At 45.9% G+C, this 17,351-nt stretch overlaps 1 protein-coding gene across 1 annotated transcript in view; it reads left to right on the top strand.

Moving 5' to 3' along the window:
* Window positions 1-12,605, top strand: part of LOC110486228 (rho-related GTP-binding protein RhoN) — a 35,821-nt gene extending 23,216 nt beyond the window's left edge. The window contains exons 3-5 of the mRNA XM_036940932.1: window positions 2,852-2,961; window positions 6,568-6,702; window positions 11,358-12,605. Of these exons, the coding sequence (XP_036796827.1) occupies window positions 2,852-2,961; window positions 6,568-6,702; window positions 11,358-11,627 (515 nt within the window). The 3' untranslated portion in view covers window positions 11,628-12,605. The remainder of the gene's footprint in view (window positions 1-2,851; window positions 2,962-6,567; window positions 6,703-11,357) is intronic.
* The last annotated feature ends 4,746 nt before the right edge of the window (window positions 12,606-17,351 follow it).

Below are 17,351 nucleotides of genomic sequence, written 5' to 3' on the forward strand. Positions count from 1 at the left end.
GAGAGAGGAGAGAGGGGAGAGAGGGGAATGGAGAGAGGAGAGAGGGGGAATGGAGAGAGGAGAGAGGAGGAATGAAGAGAGGAGAGAGGGGAAATGGAGAGTGGAGAGAGGGGAAATGGAGAGTGGAGAGAGGGGAAATGGAGAGTGGAGAGAGGGGGAATGGAGAGAGGGGGAATGGAGAGAGGAGAGAGGGGGAATGGAGAGAGGAGAGAGGGGGAATGGAGAGAGGAGAGAGGGGGAATGGAGAGAGGAGAGAGGGGGAATGGAGAGAGGAGAGAGGGGGAATGGAGAGAGGAGAGAGGGGGAATGGAGAGAGGAGAGAGGGGGAATTGAGAGAGGAGAGAGGGGGAATGGAGAGAGGAGAGAGGGGGAATGGAGAGAGGAGAGAGGGGGAATGGAGAGAGGAGAGAAGGGGAATGGAGAGAGGAGAGGGGGAATGGAGAGAGGAGAGGGGGAATGGAGAGAGGGAATGGAGAGAGGAGAGAGGGAATGGAGAGAGGAGAGAGGGGGAATGGAGAGAGGAGAGAGGGGGAATGGAGAGAGGAGAGAGGGGGAATGGAGAGAGGAGAGAGGGAATGGAGAGAGGAGAGAGGGGGAATGGAGAGTGGAGAGAGGGGGAATGGAGAGAGGAGAGAGGGAATGGAGAGAGGAGAGAGGGGGAATGGAGAGTGGAGAGAGGGGGAATGGAGAGTGGAGAGAGGGGGAATGGAGAGAGGAGAGAGGGGGAATGGAGAGAGGAGAGAGGGGGAATGGAGAGTGGAGAGAGGGGGAATGGAGAGTGGAGAGAGGGGGAATGGAGAGTGGAGAGAGGGGGAATGGAGAGAGGAGAGAGGGGGAATGGAGAGAGGAGAGAGGGAATGGAGAGAGGAGAGAGGGGGAATGGAGAGTGGAGAGAGGGGGAATGGAGAGTGGAGAGAGGGGGAATGGAGAGAGGAGAGAGGGGGAATGGAGAGAGGAGAGAGGGGGAATGGAGAGAGGAGAGAGGGGGAATGGAGAGAGGAGAGAGGGGGAATGGAGAGAGGAGAGAGGGGGAATGGAGAGAGGAGAGAGGGGGAATGGAGAGAGGAGAGAAGGGGAATGGGGAGAGGAGAGAAGGGGAATGGAGAGAGGAGAGAGGGAATGGAGAGAGGAGAGAGGGAATGGAGAGAGGAGAGAGGGGGAATGGAGAGAGGAGAGGGAATGGAGAGAGGAGAGAGGGAATGGAGAGAGGAGAGAGGTAATGGAGAGAGGAGAGGGGTAATGGAAGAGGGAATGGAGAGAGGAGAGAGGGAATGGAGAGAGGAGAGAGGGAATGGAGAGAGGGACTGGAGAGAGGAGAGAGGGGGAAAGGAGAGAGGGAATGGAGAGAGGAGAGAGGGAATGGAGAGAGGAGAGGAGGAATTGAGAGAGGGACTGGAGAGAGGAGAGAGGGGGAATGGAGAGAGGAGAGGAGGAATTGAGAGAGGGACTGGAGAGAGGAGAGAGGGGGAATGGAGAGAGGAGAGGGGGAATGGAGAGAGAAGAGGAGGAATTGAGAGAGGGACTGGAGAGAGGAGAGAGGGAATGGAGAGAGGAGAGGGGGAATGGATAGAGGAGAGGAGGGATTGAGAGAGGGACTGGAGAGAGGAGAGACGGGGAATGGAGAGAGGGAATGGAGAGAGGAGAGAGGGAATGGAGAGAGGAGAGAGGGGGAAAGGAGAGAGGGAATGGAGAGAGGAGAGAGGGAATGGAGAGAGGAGAGGAGGAATTGAGAGAGGGACTGGAGAGAGGAGAGAGGAGGAATGGAGAGAGGGAATGGAGAGAGGAGAGAGGGAATGGAGAGAGGAGAAGGGGAATGGAGAGAGGAGAGGAGGAATTGAGAGAGGGACTGGAGAGAGGAGAGAGGGGGAAAGGAGAGAGGGAATGGGAGAGAAGAGAGAGGTGGATTAGTGAGAGGGAATGGGAGAGAAGAGAGATGGGGAATGGGAGAGGAGAGAGGTGGAATGGAGAGAGGGAATGGGAGAGAGGAGAGAGAGGGAATGGGAGAGAGAGAATGGGAGAGAGGGAATGGGAGAGAGGGAATGGGAGAGAGGGAATGGGAGAGAGGGAATGGGAGAGAGGGAATGGGAGAGAGGGAATGGGAGAGAGGGAATGGAGAGAGGGAATGGGAGAGAGGGAATGGGAGAGAGGGAATGGAGAGAGAGGGAATGGAGAGAGAGGGAATGGAGAGAGAGGGAATGGAGAGAGAGGGAATGGGAGAGAGGGAATGGGCCACTTTGCCTCCAAAATGGAATAAGGTACAGAAAAGAAAGAGAGAGTAAAGAGTGAGATGTGAATATGGACAAGATTGAGTTCCAAGAGGAGAAATAGAGTGTGTGTGTGTGTGTGTGTGTGTGTGTGGGAGAGAGCGAAATCTCAAGAGCGGCAGAGAAAGCGCTTTGCCCTTTGTACCGGCGTCCATTGTGACTTGGGATGGGGATGTAGCATGTGCAAAGGGACCTAGCTCCTCCGACAACTACAGTTCATGTGCGCGCGCGTGTGTGTGTGTGCTAATCACATTGCCCCTCCCTACCCCCTACCGCCTCTTAAACTGGGGGAGGGGTCACAGATTAAGAACACTCTCCCATCTGCACACAGCTGTTTATATCAACAGGTGTGTGCGTCAGCAGAGAGAGTGTGTGTGTGCTGCGATGCTGTGTTACTATTTGCTGGACTGGTTAAGTGTACAGTATGTTAATGCCCATTTGTTAAACAGCTTCGTCCTCTAGGTTGCACAGGGGCTGCCAAGCCTTCCCGTTCTATTAGAATCATGTGGGTTGAGTGAGGTAAAGGGCCCTTACAGAAAGTGTCTAGTGTACTGCCTGGGACTAACCGTGTGTCCGTGTGTCCGCAGGTTCCTCGTATTATGACAACGTGCGGCCGTTGGCCTATCCTGACTCAGACGCCGTGCTCGTCTGCTTTGACATCAGTCGCCCAGAGACCCTGGACAGTGTCCTGAAGAAGGTCGGTGTCTTCCTCTTCCTCCTCCCCGGTCGGCCACGACCAGGGTATATAACCAACATGCCCTGCCTTCAGAGAACATGGTTTAAAACTGTACAATGAACACAAAAATAGAAAGGCTTCAGAAAGAAATATATACAGCTGATTCTTTTTTGCCATCGCAGGTTTTTACAACAACAAAAACACAAAAGAAAAGTAGAATTACAGTAATCAATACAAGATGTTACTGTAAACTCACAGAAACTAAAATAATTACAGTAAAATTACAGTGCAATGGTAAACAAAAAGTATTGTAAGGGACTGTAAGGGATGGGGTGGATGGTTTATGGATCCCGCCTTCTGTTAGGGTCTGGCCACATCACCTCATCCACATGAAGCAATGTCACCCCTGGCTAGGTATCCGACCCTGGACTGACCCCACCTCAATGTCTCCGCATGCCTCTTCCATTCAGACACATTCAGTCAAAACTACGAGCTACAGGCAAGGCAGGTACCCCCACAGACAGGTGCAGACAGGTGCCCCCTATTGTTTTGTTCACTGAGGAGCGTAGACCTAACATTGTAGGACTACACTGTATAGTACTTTGATGCTTGATGATGTGCAACAATTACATAGGTACAGTCTAGTGTAGAACGTTGAAGACATACCTGTTCTCCAGTCTAAATGTCCGTATTATGGATGCTACCGTGTAGCGACTCAGGTTGGGCTGGACTCTCCGCCTCCCTCATCGTCAGGCCATGATTTATGACACGGTCCACCAAAGTAGCCCTTAATGTCGTCGGAAATATGTCTCTGTCTATTGCCCGGTCCCCTTCTTTGTTCTTGTCCTCGTCCTCCTCCCACTCCTCTCTCTCTTCCTCTTCCTCTCGCTCTTCCTCTTCCTCTCACTACCTCCATGTTTGCAAAGTTCTCACCAAAGAGGTGATCTTACCTGAGGTCTATTTGTAGTGGTGAGGCTCAGACTAATTGGTGTTTAATTACTGTAGAAGTGTTTTCATGTGTGTGTGTGTGGGTGTTGCCAATTTCAGGTATGTTTTTGCATTTTGAATAAAAGAGTGCTTTCCCGATGATTGCAAGAGATTTCATTCTTGAACAAAGTGTCTAACGTAAGAAACCGTGTGTAGTGTTTTGCAAGTGTGTTGCAGAATTGCAAACAAAAAGTGCAAAGGAGAATATGTGTTTGTACTTCTGGTGCCGTTGTTTAAAGGCATGGTTACGACAGTTAAGGTGTTGTTGCTCTTGTCTAAGCATTCACTTTCAGTGTGTAAGCAATTGGCAAAAAGTGTCACATTCTCATCCAAAGTGTTCTGACTTCACTCCTCATATAGAGTTCCCATGTTATCTATAGCCAGCACATCATCAACAATAGAAGATGGGGGGGGGGGTAAGACCCACTCAACTTTATCGCCATGAAGCAAGCAGGGCTACTTGACCCCTGACCCCTATAGGAATGGGAGGTCAGACTGGAGAATGAGAGGAGGCCTTGGAGCCCGGCCGGGGTGGAATTTGGAGTGGAGCTCCAGCAATGGCAGATTAGCTATGCAACAACCAATCAAAGAACAGCTGTTTAAGGAGACTGAATCTGGGCATTTATGGGACTTTCATACTCGATGAGAAGCCAGGACAGATGCTGGTAGTTAACGTTTTTATGGTGGCTTTTGGGTGTGATATTTTGATACTGGACTTGGGAAGGGAACCAGCCAGAGTGTGGTAAGGTGGTGACGTGGTCATGGGAATGTTTTACAGATATTCTCATGAGAGAGTTTGTGTGTGTCAGTAAATGTGTTATTTGACTGTTTTATATATATGTGTGTGTGTGTGTGTGTGTGTGTGTGTGTGTGTGTGTGTGTGTGTGTGTGTGTGTGTGTGTGTGTGTGTGTGTGTGTGTGTTTGTGTCATGTAAACCAGTCTCGCTGGCCCTCAGCGGTCTCGCAGTATTCCTCCATCTTGAGGCCATGTGTGGCGCGTCTCTTTTGAAGGTCTCCTCCTGTGAGCTCAGGACCTTGTAAAATACATTCCCACGGCGGCTCTGTTGACGTGTTTAGTGGTCTGAGGGGAGCTGGTAAAACACGCCCCACCCACAGGCTGTGTAGAGCTAACCCACACGACACCTTGGTTCTACCCACCCGTCTCAGGGCTCAGTGCCCCCGTCTGTCGACTTAGCTTTTGGCTTTTCCATGGCTTTTGCCATGACCCCCTGACCCCTAGCTGTCGCCCCCCCCCCCCCCCCCCCCCCCCCCCCCCCCCCCCCGGTAATTTAAAAAACCTGCGGCGAATGGAAACCTGTTGCCCAATCACCGTTCCAAATTAGACTCTTGACCTCTGTGACCTTGCCTGTCACCAATGGCATCAGATGACAGGAGCGGGAGGGGATTGAGAATGGGGGTGCAAAGTTATTGGATGGTATAGAAGAGATGTGGGTGGAGCATGGGGGGGGGGGCAAAGGTTGTTTAACTCTTGACGGATGGCTGCACACCCCTGCATTCTGCATGTGGCACCTGGATGGATGAATTCAGACATGCTGGATGTTTTGGGGGGTGTTATTTGGTATTTGTGAGGCAGGATGGAGGCAGATGTATTTATTTTTCCCAGCTGAAGTCTGAATGATGACATTTCATCTCACAGGGTGTTGTTTCAACTGGACTGCACAGGGTTTTCTGTTCTGTACCTAAAATAGCTCTATTGACTCAAGCCAGAGAGTGGAAAGAAATTGAATGAATCTCATACCGTTGCATTATATCACACAGAAATCTCTCTCCTCCATTTCTAGTGGATTGGTGGTCTTATCCAAACCACTCAATTGGCAAAGAGAATTTAGAGCACCGATTTAATGGGGAGCTCATTGAAACAGTTTCCCAATTATTGTGAAATGATAGATTCCTCTGAGATCTAATCATAGATCTGCGTATTCATCTAACTGCGTGAAGCTATATTGGGAGACTCACACAAATACACAGGGAACAGAACAGAAGTCTCACAGGGAGACCACAGAAGCAAAGTCATTCATTTACATTCATTTAGACTAATGAGATAACCTAATGTCTGTTACAGAAACGGTTCATCCTCTTTGGTTATCAGGGGCCAGGGTCAACCCTCCTCCTCTGTGAGCTAAGCGGCCAGGGTAGAGTCCTGGGGGTCGCAGGTCAGGGTAGTTTGTACCAGAGAATGTCAAGGTCCTCTGTGTTGAGTGATTCCACTGTTTTCATAGCAATGTCCTGCTGGCGAGCTGATGAGCGCTGCTGGCTATTTACTGATGCGCTGTCTGTCTGTCTGTCTGTCTGTCCCAGATCTGGATCAAATAATGACCTCGGTCCAATTGAGGTGTGCTTGAGTTGGTTTGGAATTTGCACTTTTGGAACTATTCCATTGGTTCCATAATCGCAACGGGGAAAAACAAAATCAACCAGAGCTCTAGTATTTGATACTGTCCGTCTACCTCTCTCTTTCTGTTTCTTCGTTAGCCTCTGCCTGTCTGCCTGTCTGCCTGCCTGTCTGCCTGCCTGCCTGCCTGTCTGCCTGCCTGTCTGTATGTCTGCCTGCCTGTATGTCTGCCAGTCTCTTTATGCGTTCCTTGTTAACATGCTCCTGTCTGTGTGTCCATCCCACAGTGGCAGGGGGAGACCCAGGAGTTCTGTCCCAATGCCAAGGTGGTTCTGGTGGGTTGTAAGCTGGACATGAGGACCGACGTGGGCACCCTGAGAGAGCTGTCCAAGCAACGCCTCATCCCCGTCACACACGAACAGGTGAGCAGAGGAAGAGCAGCGGGGGAAGGATGGAGGGAGGAAGAAATGAAAGAGTGAGAGAAAAACCATAGCAGGAAGGATACGGGTCTTTAAAAAAAAAGAGAAAGAGGAAACCAATCGAGTTATAATGAGACACGCACGGGAGAAGAGAGAGACAGAGCCGGCCCATTGTCAAACTAGCTTTTAACCCTTAACCCAGCGTTGAAGTAGCCACCCACAGTTGCTCTATCAACACGCACACATATATTATGTACATATTACCCAATACATAGAAACACACTGAAGCAGACATTTTGCAGAGGTTGGCGTTCCGACTCTAATGGGCTGACAGCGATGTGGAGGTTGGTTATTGTAAAGGGGGTTTAGGGGGTGGCAGGGTGGGGGGTGGGTATGTATAGGATTTATGTCTCAGGAGTCGAGACACATTTTACCCTGAGATTAAATATTCATGCAGAGTTGGGGATTTTGAAAAGGCGGTATGAATAGAAAAACAGACTTTGATAAAACAAGGCCTTTTATCGCACGCTACCACATCCTCTTAGCCAGGGGCATGGTAATGATGGAGGGAACGCTACCACATCCTCTTAGCCAGGGGCATGGTAATGATGGAGGGAACGCTACCACATCCTCTTAGCCAGGGGCATGGTAATGATGGAGGGAACGCTACCACATCCTCTTAGCCAGGGCATGGTAATGATGGAGGGAACACTACCACATCCTCTACCACATCCTCTTAGCCAGGGGCATGGTAATGATGGAGGGAACGCTACCACATCCTCTTAGCCAGGGGCATGGTAATGATGGAGGGAACGCTACCACATCCTCTTAGCCAGGGGCATGGTAATGATGGAGGGAACACTACCACATCCTCTTAGCCAGGGGCATGGTAATGATGGAGGGAACGCTACCACATCCTCTTAGCCAGGGGCATGGTAATGATGGAGGGAACGCTACCACATCCTCTTAGCCAGGGGCATGGTAATGATGGAGGGAACACTACCACATCCTCTTAGCCAGGGGCATGGTAATGATGGAGGGAACACTACCACATCCTCTTAGCCAGGGGCATGGTAATGATGGAGGGAACGCTACCACATCCTCTTAGCCAGGGGCATGGTAATGATGGAGGGAACGCTACCACATCCTCTTAGCCAGGGGCATGGTAATGATGGAGGGAACACTACCACATCCTCTTAGCCAGGGGCATGGTAATGATGGAGGGAACGCTACCACATCCTCTTAGCCAGGGGCATGGTAATGATGGAGGGAACACTACCACATCCTCTACCACATCCTCTTAGCCAGGGGCATGGTAATGATGGAGGGAACGCTACCACATCCTCTTAGCCAGGGGCATGGTAATGATGGAGGGAACGAGGGGGGGGGGGTGATAAACAGGTCAGTAAATCTTTGAAATAATCCGCTTTTTGCATGTTTTGATGCTCCCCCGTGTCTGACATACACAGAGTGGAGGGGCTGTGGGGCTGTTTCACCCCCCCCATACACACACAAAAGCTCAGGGAACCGAGGCCCCTTTCCACTGTGAGCTGGCTGTGGGCCAGCTGTGTGCTGGCCACTGGGGAAAAAACAGATAGAATCCCCCAAGCAACAGGGAAAGAACAATGAATGTAAATAAAATAGACAAAGAAAAGATAGAATGGGAGACCATGTTAGGGCTGTTGTGTTTTTGTTCTACGTCATACTCTATTTCGGTCTGAGGGAGCTACTGTACTGTACTGTTCTGACCTGTCTATAATTGAAAGGGAATCTGTGTCACATACAGTACTAGCTTTAGGCAGGCTCCCAACAGCCAACTTTTGCTGATCTAATCCAATATCCCCCAGCTTGTTATCCTGTTGTTGATCTCAAAACGGAATTCCGGTAGCAGAGTTGAGGAGTCACAGGCGAGGTGACCACAGGGTGAACCCTACACATTACACACTCATCTGGCCACGGTCTGATAAAGCTTTGCTGCTTGTCAGGCCCATCTCTCCCTCTCCCGTCGTTTCTCTCAACCTTCCTCACCCCCCCTCACGCTCTCTCTCTCTCTCTCTCTCTCTCTCTCTCTCTCTCTCTCTCTCTCTCTCTCCCTTCCTTAATCTCTCTCCCTCCCTTAATCTCTCTCGCCAATCACTCAGTCTCCCTCCCTCTCAATCTCTCTCGTTCTCTCTCCCTTCCTTAATCTCCCTCCCTCAATCTCTCTCTTTCTCTCTCTCTTTCCTCCCCCCTCCCTCGCTACCTCCCTCCCTCACAATCTCTCTCTTTCTCTCTCTGTCTCTCTCTCTCTGTCTCTCTCTCTGTATCTCTCTCTCCCCCCTCCCTCCCTCCCTCCCTCCCTCCCTCCCTCTCTAAATCGGTGTTTCCACCTAATAGAGACGTTTCCTGTGACTGTGTAAGGAAGGAGCCTTGATAAGATCACACCAGGCCTGTGGTTCTGAAAGGCCCCATCTGTGTGTGAGTGCATGTGATCCCCAGACAGGGCCATTGGAGGTGTAAAGACTGGGAAACCGGCATAATCCAATGCAGAATAAGGAAAGATAGCCAGAGAGGAGAGGGCAAATACAGTACCATAGAATTCTAAACTGAAACTTCATCTGTTCGATGTATCCTTTCAGTCAGTGAGCTTTGATAACACTGGACCCTGGGGGGAAGCAGGCAGCAGACAGTGCCAGGCAGGCTTTGGGCAGAGAGTTAGTTTCTCCTCTCTAGTCTCCCATACATATACATATACCAGACAATGGGGGGGAAACTCTAGCCCACTGGGCTCTCTGTGGTGGGCTTTCTGCTCAGTTTAAACAGAAACAACAGAATATGGCAGGAGAAAGAGAGACAGAGTGAGAGAGAGAGAGTGTCATGGATTAGTCATCAGATGTAGGGCAGGTTCAACTGTCTGCACTGTAGACATGATGTTTAGACCAGCAGCATCTCTGTGTTTCCTGCTTGTCTCTCACTACAGTAACGTGAGATCATTGGTGCTAGGTTATAGTGAATTAACTGTCATGGTACCTCAAGAAGAACAGTAGATACTATTCACAACAGCAGGATGTTGTTGACGATGATGTTCTTGATGTTGTTGTTGATGAGGATGTTCTTGATGTTGTTGTTGATGATGATGATGTTCTTGATGTTGTTGTTGATGATGATCTTGTTGTTCGTGATGTTGTTGATGATGATGTTTTTGATGTTGTTGATGATGGTGTTCTTGATGTTCTTGTTGTTAATGGTGATGTTCTTGATGTTGTTGATGATGATGTTCTTTATGCTGTTGTTGTTGATGATGATGTTCTCTATGTTCTTGTTGATGATGTTGTTGATGATGATGTTCTTGATGTTGTTGATGATGGTGATGTTCTTGATGTTCTTGATGATGATGATCTTGATGTTGTTGATGATGATGTGCTTGATGATGTTCTTGATGTTGTTGTTGATGATGATCTTGTTGTTCTTGATGTTGTTGATGATGATGTTTTTGATGTTGTTGATGATGGTGTTCTTGATGTTCTTGTTGTTAATGGTGATGTTCTTGATGTTCTTGATGTTGTTGATGATTATGTTCTTTATGCTGTTGTTGTTGATGATGATGTTCTTGATGTTCTTGTTGATGATGTTGTTGATGATGATGATCTTGATGTTGTTGATGATGATGTTCTTGATGTTGTTGTTGATGATGATGTTCTTGGTGTTGTTGAGGATGATGATCTTGATGTTGTTGATGATGATGTTCTTGATGTTGTTGATGATGACATTATTGATGTTGTTGTTGATTATGTTTTTGATGATGATGATGTTCTTGATGTTGTTGATGATGTTCTTGATGTTGTTGTTGATGGTGATGATCTTGATGTTGATGATGATGATATTGATGTTGTTGATGATGATGATGTTCATGATGTTGTTGATTATGATTATGTTCTTGATGTTGTTGTTGATGATGATCTTGATGTTCTTGTTGTTGATGATGCTGTTCTTGATGTTGTTGATTATGTTTTTGATGATGATGATGTTCTTGATGTTGTTGATTATGTTCTTGATGTTGTTGTTGATGGGGATGATCTTGATGTTGTTGATGATGATGATATTGATGTTGTTGATGATGATGATGTTCATGATGTTGTTGATTATGATTATGTTCTTGATGTTGTTGTTGATGATGATATTGATGTTCTTGTTGATGATGCTGTTCTTGATGTTGTTGATGATGATGATGTTCTTGATGTTGTTGTTGATGATGTTGTTGATGTTGTTGATGATGATGATGATCTTGATGTTGTTGATGATGTTCTTGATGATGTTGAAGTTTTTGATATTGATGATGATGATGTTCTTGATAATGATGATGTTCTTTATGTTGTTGTTGATGTTCTGGATGTTGTTGTTGATGTTTTTGATGTTGATGATGATCTTGATGTTCTTGATGTTGTTGATGATGATGTTCTTGATGTTGTTATTGATGATGTTCTTGATGTTGTTGATGATGATGTTGATGTTCTTGATAATGATGATGATGTTCTTGATGTTGTAGATGATGTTGATGTTGTTGTTGATGATGTTCTTGATGTTGTTGTTGATGATAATGTTGTTGATGATGATGTTTTTGATGTTCTTGATGTTGTTGATGATGATGATGATGATGGTCTCTAACCCCCTCCCCTCAGGGTAGTGGGTTGGCCCGTCAGATAGGTGCGGTAGCCTACGTGGAGTGCACCTCCAAGGTGTCGGAGAACAGCGTACGGGACGTGTTCCACATCACCACGCTGGCGTCTGTGCGGCGGCCACACAAGCCTCAGCTGAAACGCAGCAGCTCCCGCCGGGGCCTCAAACGGGTGTCCCAGCTGCCCCTGCCCCCCCTGCCTGGTCGGACTGATACCCTGGATCCTGCCCCTGCCATGCAGAAGGACCGGGCCAAGAGCTGTGTGCTCATGTAGAGACCCACCAAGACAAATATATATATATATACAGTACAGTATGATACACAGAAATATATGACAGACAGAGGAACTCTATTTATTGGTTTTGTTTTGTTCAATTTTATTTAATTTTTTAAAAAGAAATCCTCTATTATTCTCGTTTTGCACTGCTGAGGAACAAGGACAAAAAAAGAAAAAAATATGCTTTTGTGTGTGTTTGCGAATCTTTTTGGAGCTGTTTACATTATTATTATTTTTTTTTGACTGATGGACGGTGAAGTGGACTGGTTTTCTCGAGGCAAAGTCTCAGGGTGGAGAGAGGAGAGGAGGGGAATAGGAAGTGCTGCATGGTCCTGGGGTAGGGTTTGTGGAGTGCACTGACTGGGGGGGATCAATCCTTCACACAAGGACGGCACAACAGCCATCTTTACTGGACGGCTGGAGTAGAAGACTTTCATTCTGTGGAGAAGGTAGTGGAGGAGTTGGATCAGGAAGATGGAATAAGAAACTTCTCACTGGACAATGGACATGGTTGCTTTTGCTATGCTATATTGTGATGATACTTCCTGTTGCCATGTGTGAATAGAAATGTGTAAAAACAAAAATGCTGAAAAGGGACTCTTATTGAGTGGGTAAATGATGGGAGTAGGTCAAACAGACAGAACTACAGAAGTCAGTTGGACGTTGCTTTTGTAACCAGAGTTAACATGAAGAATGTGCGGAGTTTTCCTCAGATTATTCGAACCACAAGTGCTTTTTAGAAAAAAGTCACTTTGCATATCTGTTTTTGTAATAATTTAACACTATTCTATGCGTCAATTCCGATCATGTCAATTTGATTCAATGAAACTATTGCTGTTGTCGTTATGTTAAGATGTTACTTTGTGGGAAATTTAGCGGTAAAATGTTAGGGCTATTTTACTGTATTTTCACATACTCTAAAAGTCTAAAATAAAGCAACAGCTTGACTGTAGGGAGAAGAGACTTCCTCTCTGACCCATGTCTCTTCATTGTGTTTGAGAATATATCAGTGCTGTCAGTCACTAACATTACATGCGGTGCTGCTTGAAAGTATGTGAACCCCTTATGCATTTACAGATTTTTTTAATGAAATCTTCATTTAATCAGAACCAGTCTTTTTGACATCTGACATACAGTTGAAGTCGGAAGTTTACATACACTTAGGTTGGAGTGAATAAAACTTGTTTTTCAACCACTCCACAAATTTCTTGTTCACAAAACTTTAGTTTTGGCAAGTCGGCTAGGACATCTACTTTGTGCATGATTACAAGTCAAATGGAACTGTTTGGCCGTAATGACCATCATTATGTTTGGAGGAAAAAGGGGGAGGCTTGCAAGCCGAAGAACACCATCCCAACCGTGAAGCACGGGGGTGGCAGCATCCTCACGTGGGAGTGCTTTGCTGCAGGAGGGACTGGTGCACTTCACAAAATAGATGGCATCATGAGGACGGAAAATTATTATGTGGCTATATTGAAGCAACATCTCAAGACATCAGTTAAAGTTAAAGCTTGGTCACAAATGGGTCTTCCAAATGGACAATGACACCAAGCATACTTCCAAAGTTGTGCCAAAATGGCTTAAGGACAACAAAGTCAAGGAATTGGAGTGGCCATCACAAAGCCCTGACCTCAATCCTATAGAACATGTGTGGGCAGAACTGAAAAAGCGTGTGCGAGCAAGGAGGCCTAAAATCCTGACTCAGTTACACCAACTCTGTCAGGAGGAATGGGCCAACATTCACCCAACGTATCATGGGAAGCCTGTGGAAGGCTACCCAAAACATTTGACCCAAGTTAAACAATTTAAAGGCAATGCTACCAAATTCACATTTTGTGTATGTAAACTTCTGACCCACTGGGAATGTGATGAAAGAAATCAAATCTGAAATAAATAATTCTCTCTACTATTATTCTGACATTTCACATTCTTAAAATAAAGTGGTTATCCTAGCTGACATAAGACAGGGAATTTTTACTACGATTAAATGTCAGGAATTATGAAAAACTGAGTTTAAATGTATTTGGCTAAGGGTCATGTCAACTTCTGACTTCAACTGTATGTTGGTGTAGAGAAAATCATACATCTAGTAGAAGAACACAATTAAAAAGGTAATTACTGCAGGAGCAAAAATAAGTGAACCCCAGGTTGCATTGGTTAAATCAAGTAGGTAAGTCGAATCAGGTGGGTTAACAATTGGTTACCAAATTAACCAATCAAAGGAGAGATCGTTAGGAAAGAGTTTGGTCGGGATTCTGACAAATAGAGATAAGAAACCTGGTCAGTTTGGTGTTACTCATCCAGGTGAATGCAAAGCACGTCATGCGGAGAGGAAAGGAGATCTCAGAGGACATCAGGACGAGGGTAGTGAGAGCACATCAGTCTGGAGAAGGCTATTACATCATCTCAAAAATATTTGAGCTCTGTCAGTCCACTGTTTGGCAAATCATTTACAAATGGAGAGCATTTAACATGACAGCAACTCGGCCTAGAAGTGGACGCCCCTCCAAAGTATCCCCAAGAGCCACAAGAACAATAATAAATCAGGTGAAAGCTTACCAAAACATAACTTGCTCCAACAATAAGAAGAACCCTGAATCAAAATACTATTGATGGGAGGGTTGCTAGGAAGAAGCCTCTGCTGTCAAAAAAGATCCAAACTGCCCGTCTTAACTTTGCCAGAGACCACCTGGACAAACCTGAAGGTTTCTGGAAGTCCACTCTCTGGACCGATGAGTTCAAAATGGACCTTTTTGGACACAATCAACACCGCTAGGTTTGGCGAAAACCCAATACTGCCTACCACCAAAATAACCCTTATCCCAACAGTCAAGCATGGTGGTGGGAATGTCAAGATCTGAGGCTGCCTTTCTTCCTCTGGACCTGGATGACTCCACATCATTAAAGGGAACCATGAATCCTGAGGTGTACCAGGAGATTCTTGAACAGAACGTCAGGCCATCAGTCAAGGAGCTAAAGCTGGGCCAGCCCAAAATAGGGCTTCCAACAAGACAACAACCCAAAGCGTTCAAGCAAGTCTACCAAAGAATGGCTCAGCAGAAAGATTTGTGTTTTGGATTGGCCAAGTCAAAGTCCTGACCTGAATCCAATTGAGATGCTGTGGCAGGACCTGAGCGGGCAGTTCATGCCAGACACCCCTCAAACCTCACTCAATTGCCGGATTTCTGTAAGGAGGAGTGGGAAAAATCCCTCAAAACAGATGTCAGAGACTGATTACTGGCTACAGGAGATGTTTACTCCCAGGTTATCGCTGCGAGTGGAGGTGCCACAAGCTATTGACTGAAGGGGTTCACATATTTTTGCACACATCACATCTGAGTTTCTGTTCAATAAAACACTTTTGTTAAATAAGCAACAATCTATTTTTGTTTCTGTAATTTACTTGGAATGTCTTTATTACAAATTGGGATTTCCGATTTGTATTTTATGTTTATTTTATACAAAAATAATGACCAGCCCTGTCGGGTTCACATACTTTCAAGCAGCTTTGTAACTAGTCTGTCCCACTGGACACAGACGTCAGTTCAGCGTCTATTCCACATTGGTTCAACGTAATTTTGTTAATGTTGTGGACGTTGATGCAACCAGTGTGTGCCCGGTGAGGTGTGACCATCTTCTTGTTATTACTCAGCCCAAACAGATGAATGTTAGCTGGGGGTCCAGCCTAATCTAACTCCCCTATACAGCTCCATTAATTATTCACACTTAAAATGAAGTGCTTTGTAATGTCAAAACTAGTAGCAACTGAGCTGCCACCAACGAGAAGGAGACGAAAACTTAACTTTACTTGAGTTTTGAAACCCCCTTTTTCTCCCCAATTTTGTGATATCCAATTACAATCTTGTCTCATCGTTGCAACTCCCCAACAGGCTCAGGAGAGGTGAAGGTCGAGTCATACGTCCTCCGAAACCCTCGGGAGGCCCCGTTGTAACACCTTTTAATCAAGTGTTGTGCAACAGCTTGCTGGGGACAGGGAGCCTACCGGAAAAGGTTGAAAACACAATTTTTGTGTTCGTATTCTGTTTAGTGCAGAATTATATACCTTCTCTTTTGGTTTCATTTCCTCTCTTTTTTTTGTTGTTGTACTTTTTCTCCCCAATTGTTAGTTACAGTCTTGTCCCATCGCTGCAACTCCCCTACAGATTCAGGGGAGGCGAAGGTTGAGAGCCATGCGTCCTCCGAAACCTGACCCTGCCAAGCCACACTGCTTGCTTAACCCGCACCAATGTGTCGGAGGAAGCACCATCCAGCTGGCGACTGAAGTCAGCTTGCAGGCGCATGGCCAACACAAGGAGTCACTACAGCGTGGTGAGAGAGGGAAATCCCAGCCGGCCAACCCCTCCCCTAACCCGGACGACGCTGGACCAATTGTGTGCCGCCTCATGGGTCTCCTGGTCATGGCCGGCTGTGACGCAGCCTGTGATCGAAACCGGGCCTGTAGTGACGCCTTAAGCACTGTGATGCAGTGCCTTAGACCGCTGCGCCACTCGGGAGGCCCCGTTTCCTCTCTTTAAAGCTTCTTAACACTATTATGGTGTGTCAAATCCTGTCTAGTGCAGAATTAGATCACTTTTTCTGGAGTATTTTCAACATTGATGTATGTATCTGGTCATTTGCCAGTTTAACCCATTTTGGTAGGCATTGTTGAGCACAGTGCTCAATCCACTAGCAGTAACTAGAGGTTTTACAACAAGCGTTGCAGGATATGGTATTTGCCTCTACCATCAAAAGTTGGTTGAACGTAATTTTGCCTTATGGTTTTGATATCCGTTGATCATGAGGTGAGGTGATCCATTACACCTCATAGTGAAACAAAATGCTTAATATGAAAATATAAGTACACTATTATTTCTTCAAACACGCACACAACATTGTGTAAAAGATGTGGAATTACCCATAAACTCTGTAAAAACAGAGCCACGTGGCAAGATAGGAAGGAGATTTTTTTTTAAATACTTCCAATGAATTCAATCACTAAATATTCTCTTATCTTTGGCTATCCTCATAAAATTCTTACATTTTGAACAACATAATTGGTTTTATTCTCAAAATGTTTGGTAAAATAAAACGAACAAATCACTGAAATGACTTGCATTCATTTTTATTAAGTATATGGTTATTATTATTTTATTATTTTTGGGGGGGGTTCAATTCACCACAGAATGTGTTTTTCTGTTGCTGTGTGGTTGTGGGTCAAATGTAAATGAAATTCCAATTAAATGTACCATTTTACTGGCCCAGAAGCTGGGTGTTCAATTCCCACTTCCGCCTGTCCCACTTCCACTCCTCTGTCTCCTGTTTCTATAATGTCTAAATAAAGCATTGACAAAATGTGGGTGGAATTCCAGAAAAAAATATTCTCCACATGCCCTTATCTTTAATCAATACTTAGCCTATAACGCATTTGCATTTCTTAACCATTTGACCGAGAGACAATCTGCGAAACAAATATTTGTTGTGTGTTTTGACGCTGCCTTTTTTCACATGCACAGAAACCCCAGATTGTGTTTTTACAACACTCTCTTAAAAAACACCAAATATTCAGATTGAAGAATCACTTTGGGTGTTTCAGAGTACTTCTATTCTGTTTAAAAAAAAAAAAACTTTCTGTGTATCAGAACATTGCGTTTACATTCAAACACCCCCCAAAACACACAATCTAAGTTTAGGTGTACTGCCTTTCGCGGTTTCATTACGCAA

This window comes from Oncorhynchus mykiss, chromosome 13, assembly GCF_013265735.2.
Source record: "Oncorhynchus mykiss isolate Arlee chromosome 13, USDA_OmykA_1.1, whole genome shotgun sequence".
NCBI classification, from domain to species: Eukaryota; Metazoa; Chordata; class Actinopteri; order Salmoniformes; family Salmonidae; genus Oncorhynchus; species Oncorhynchus mykiss.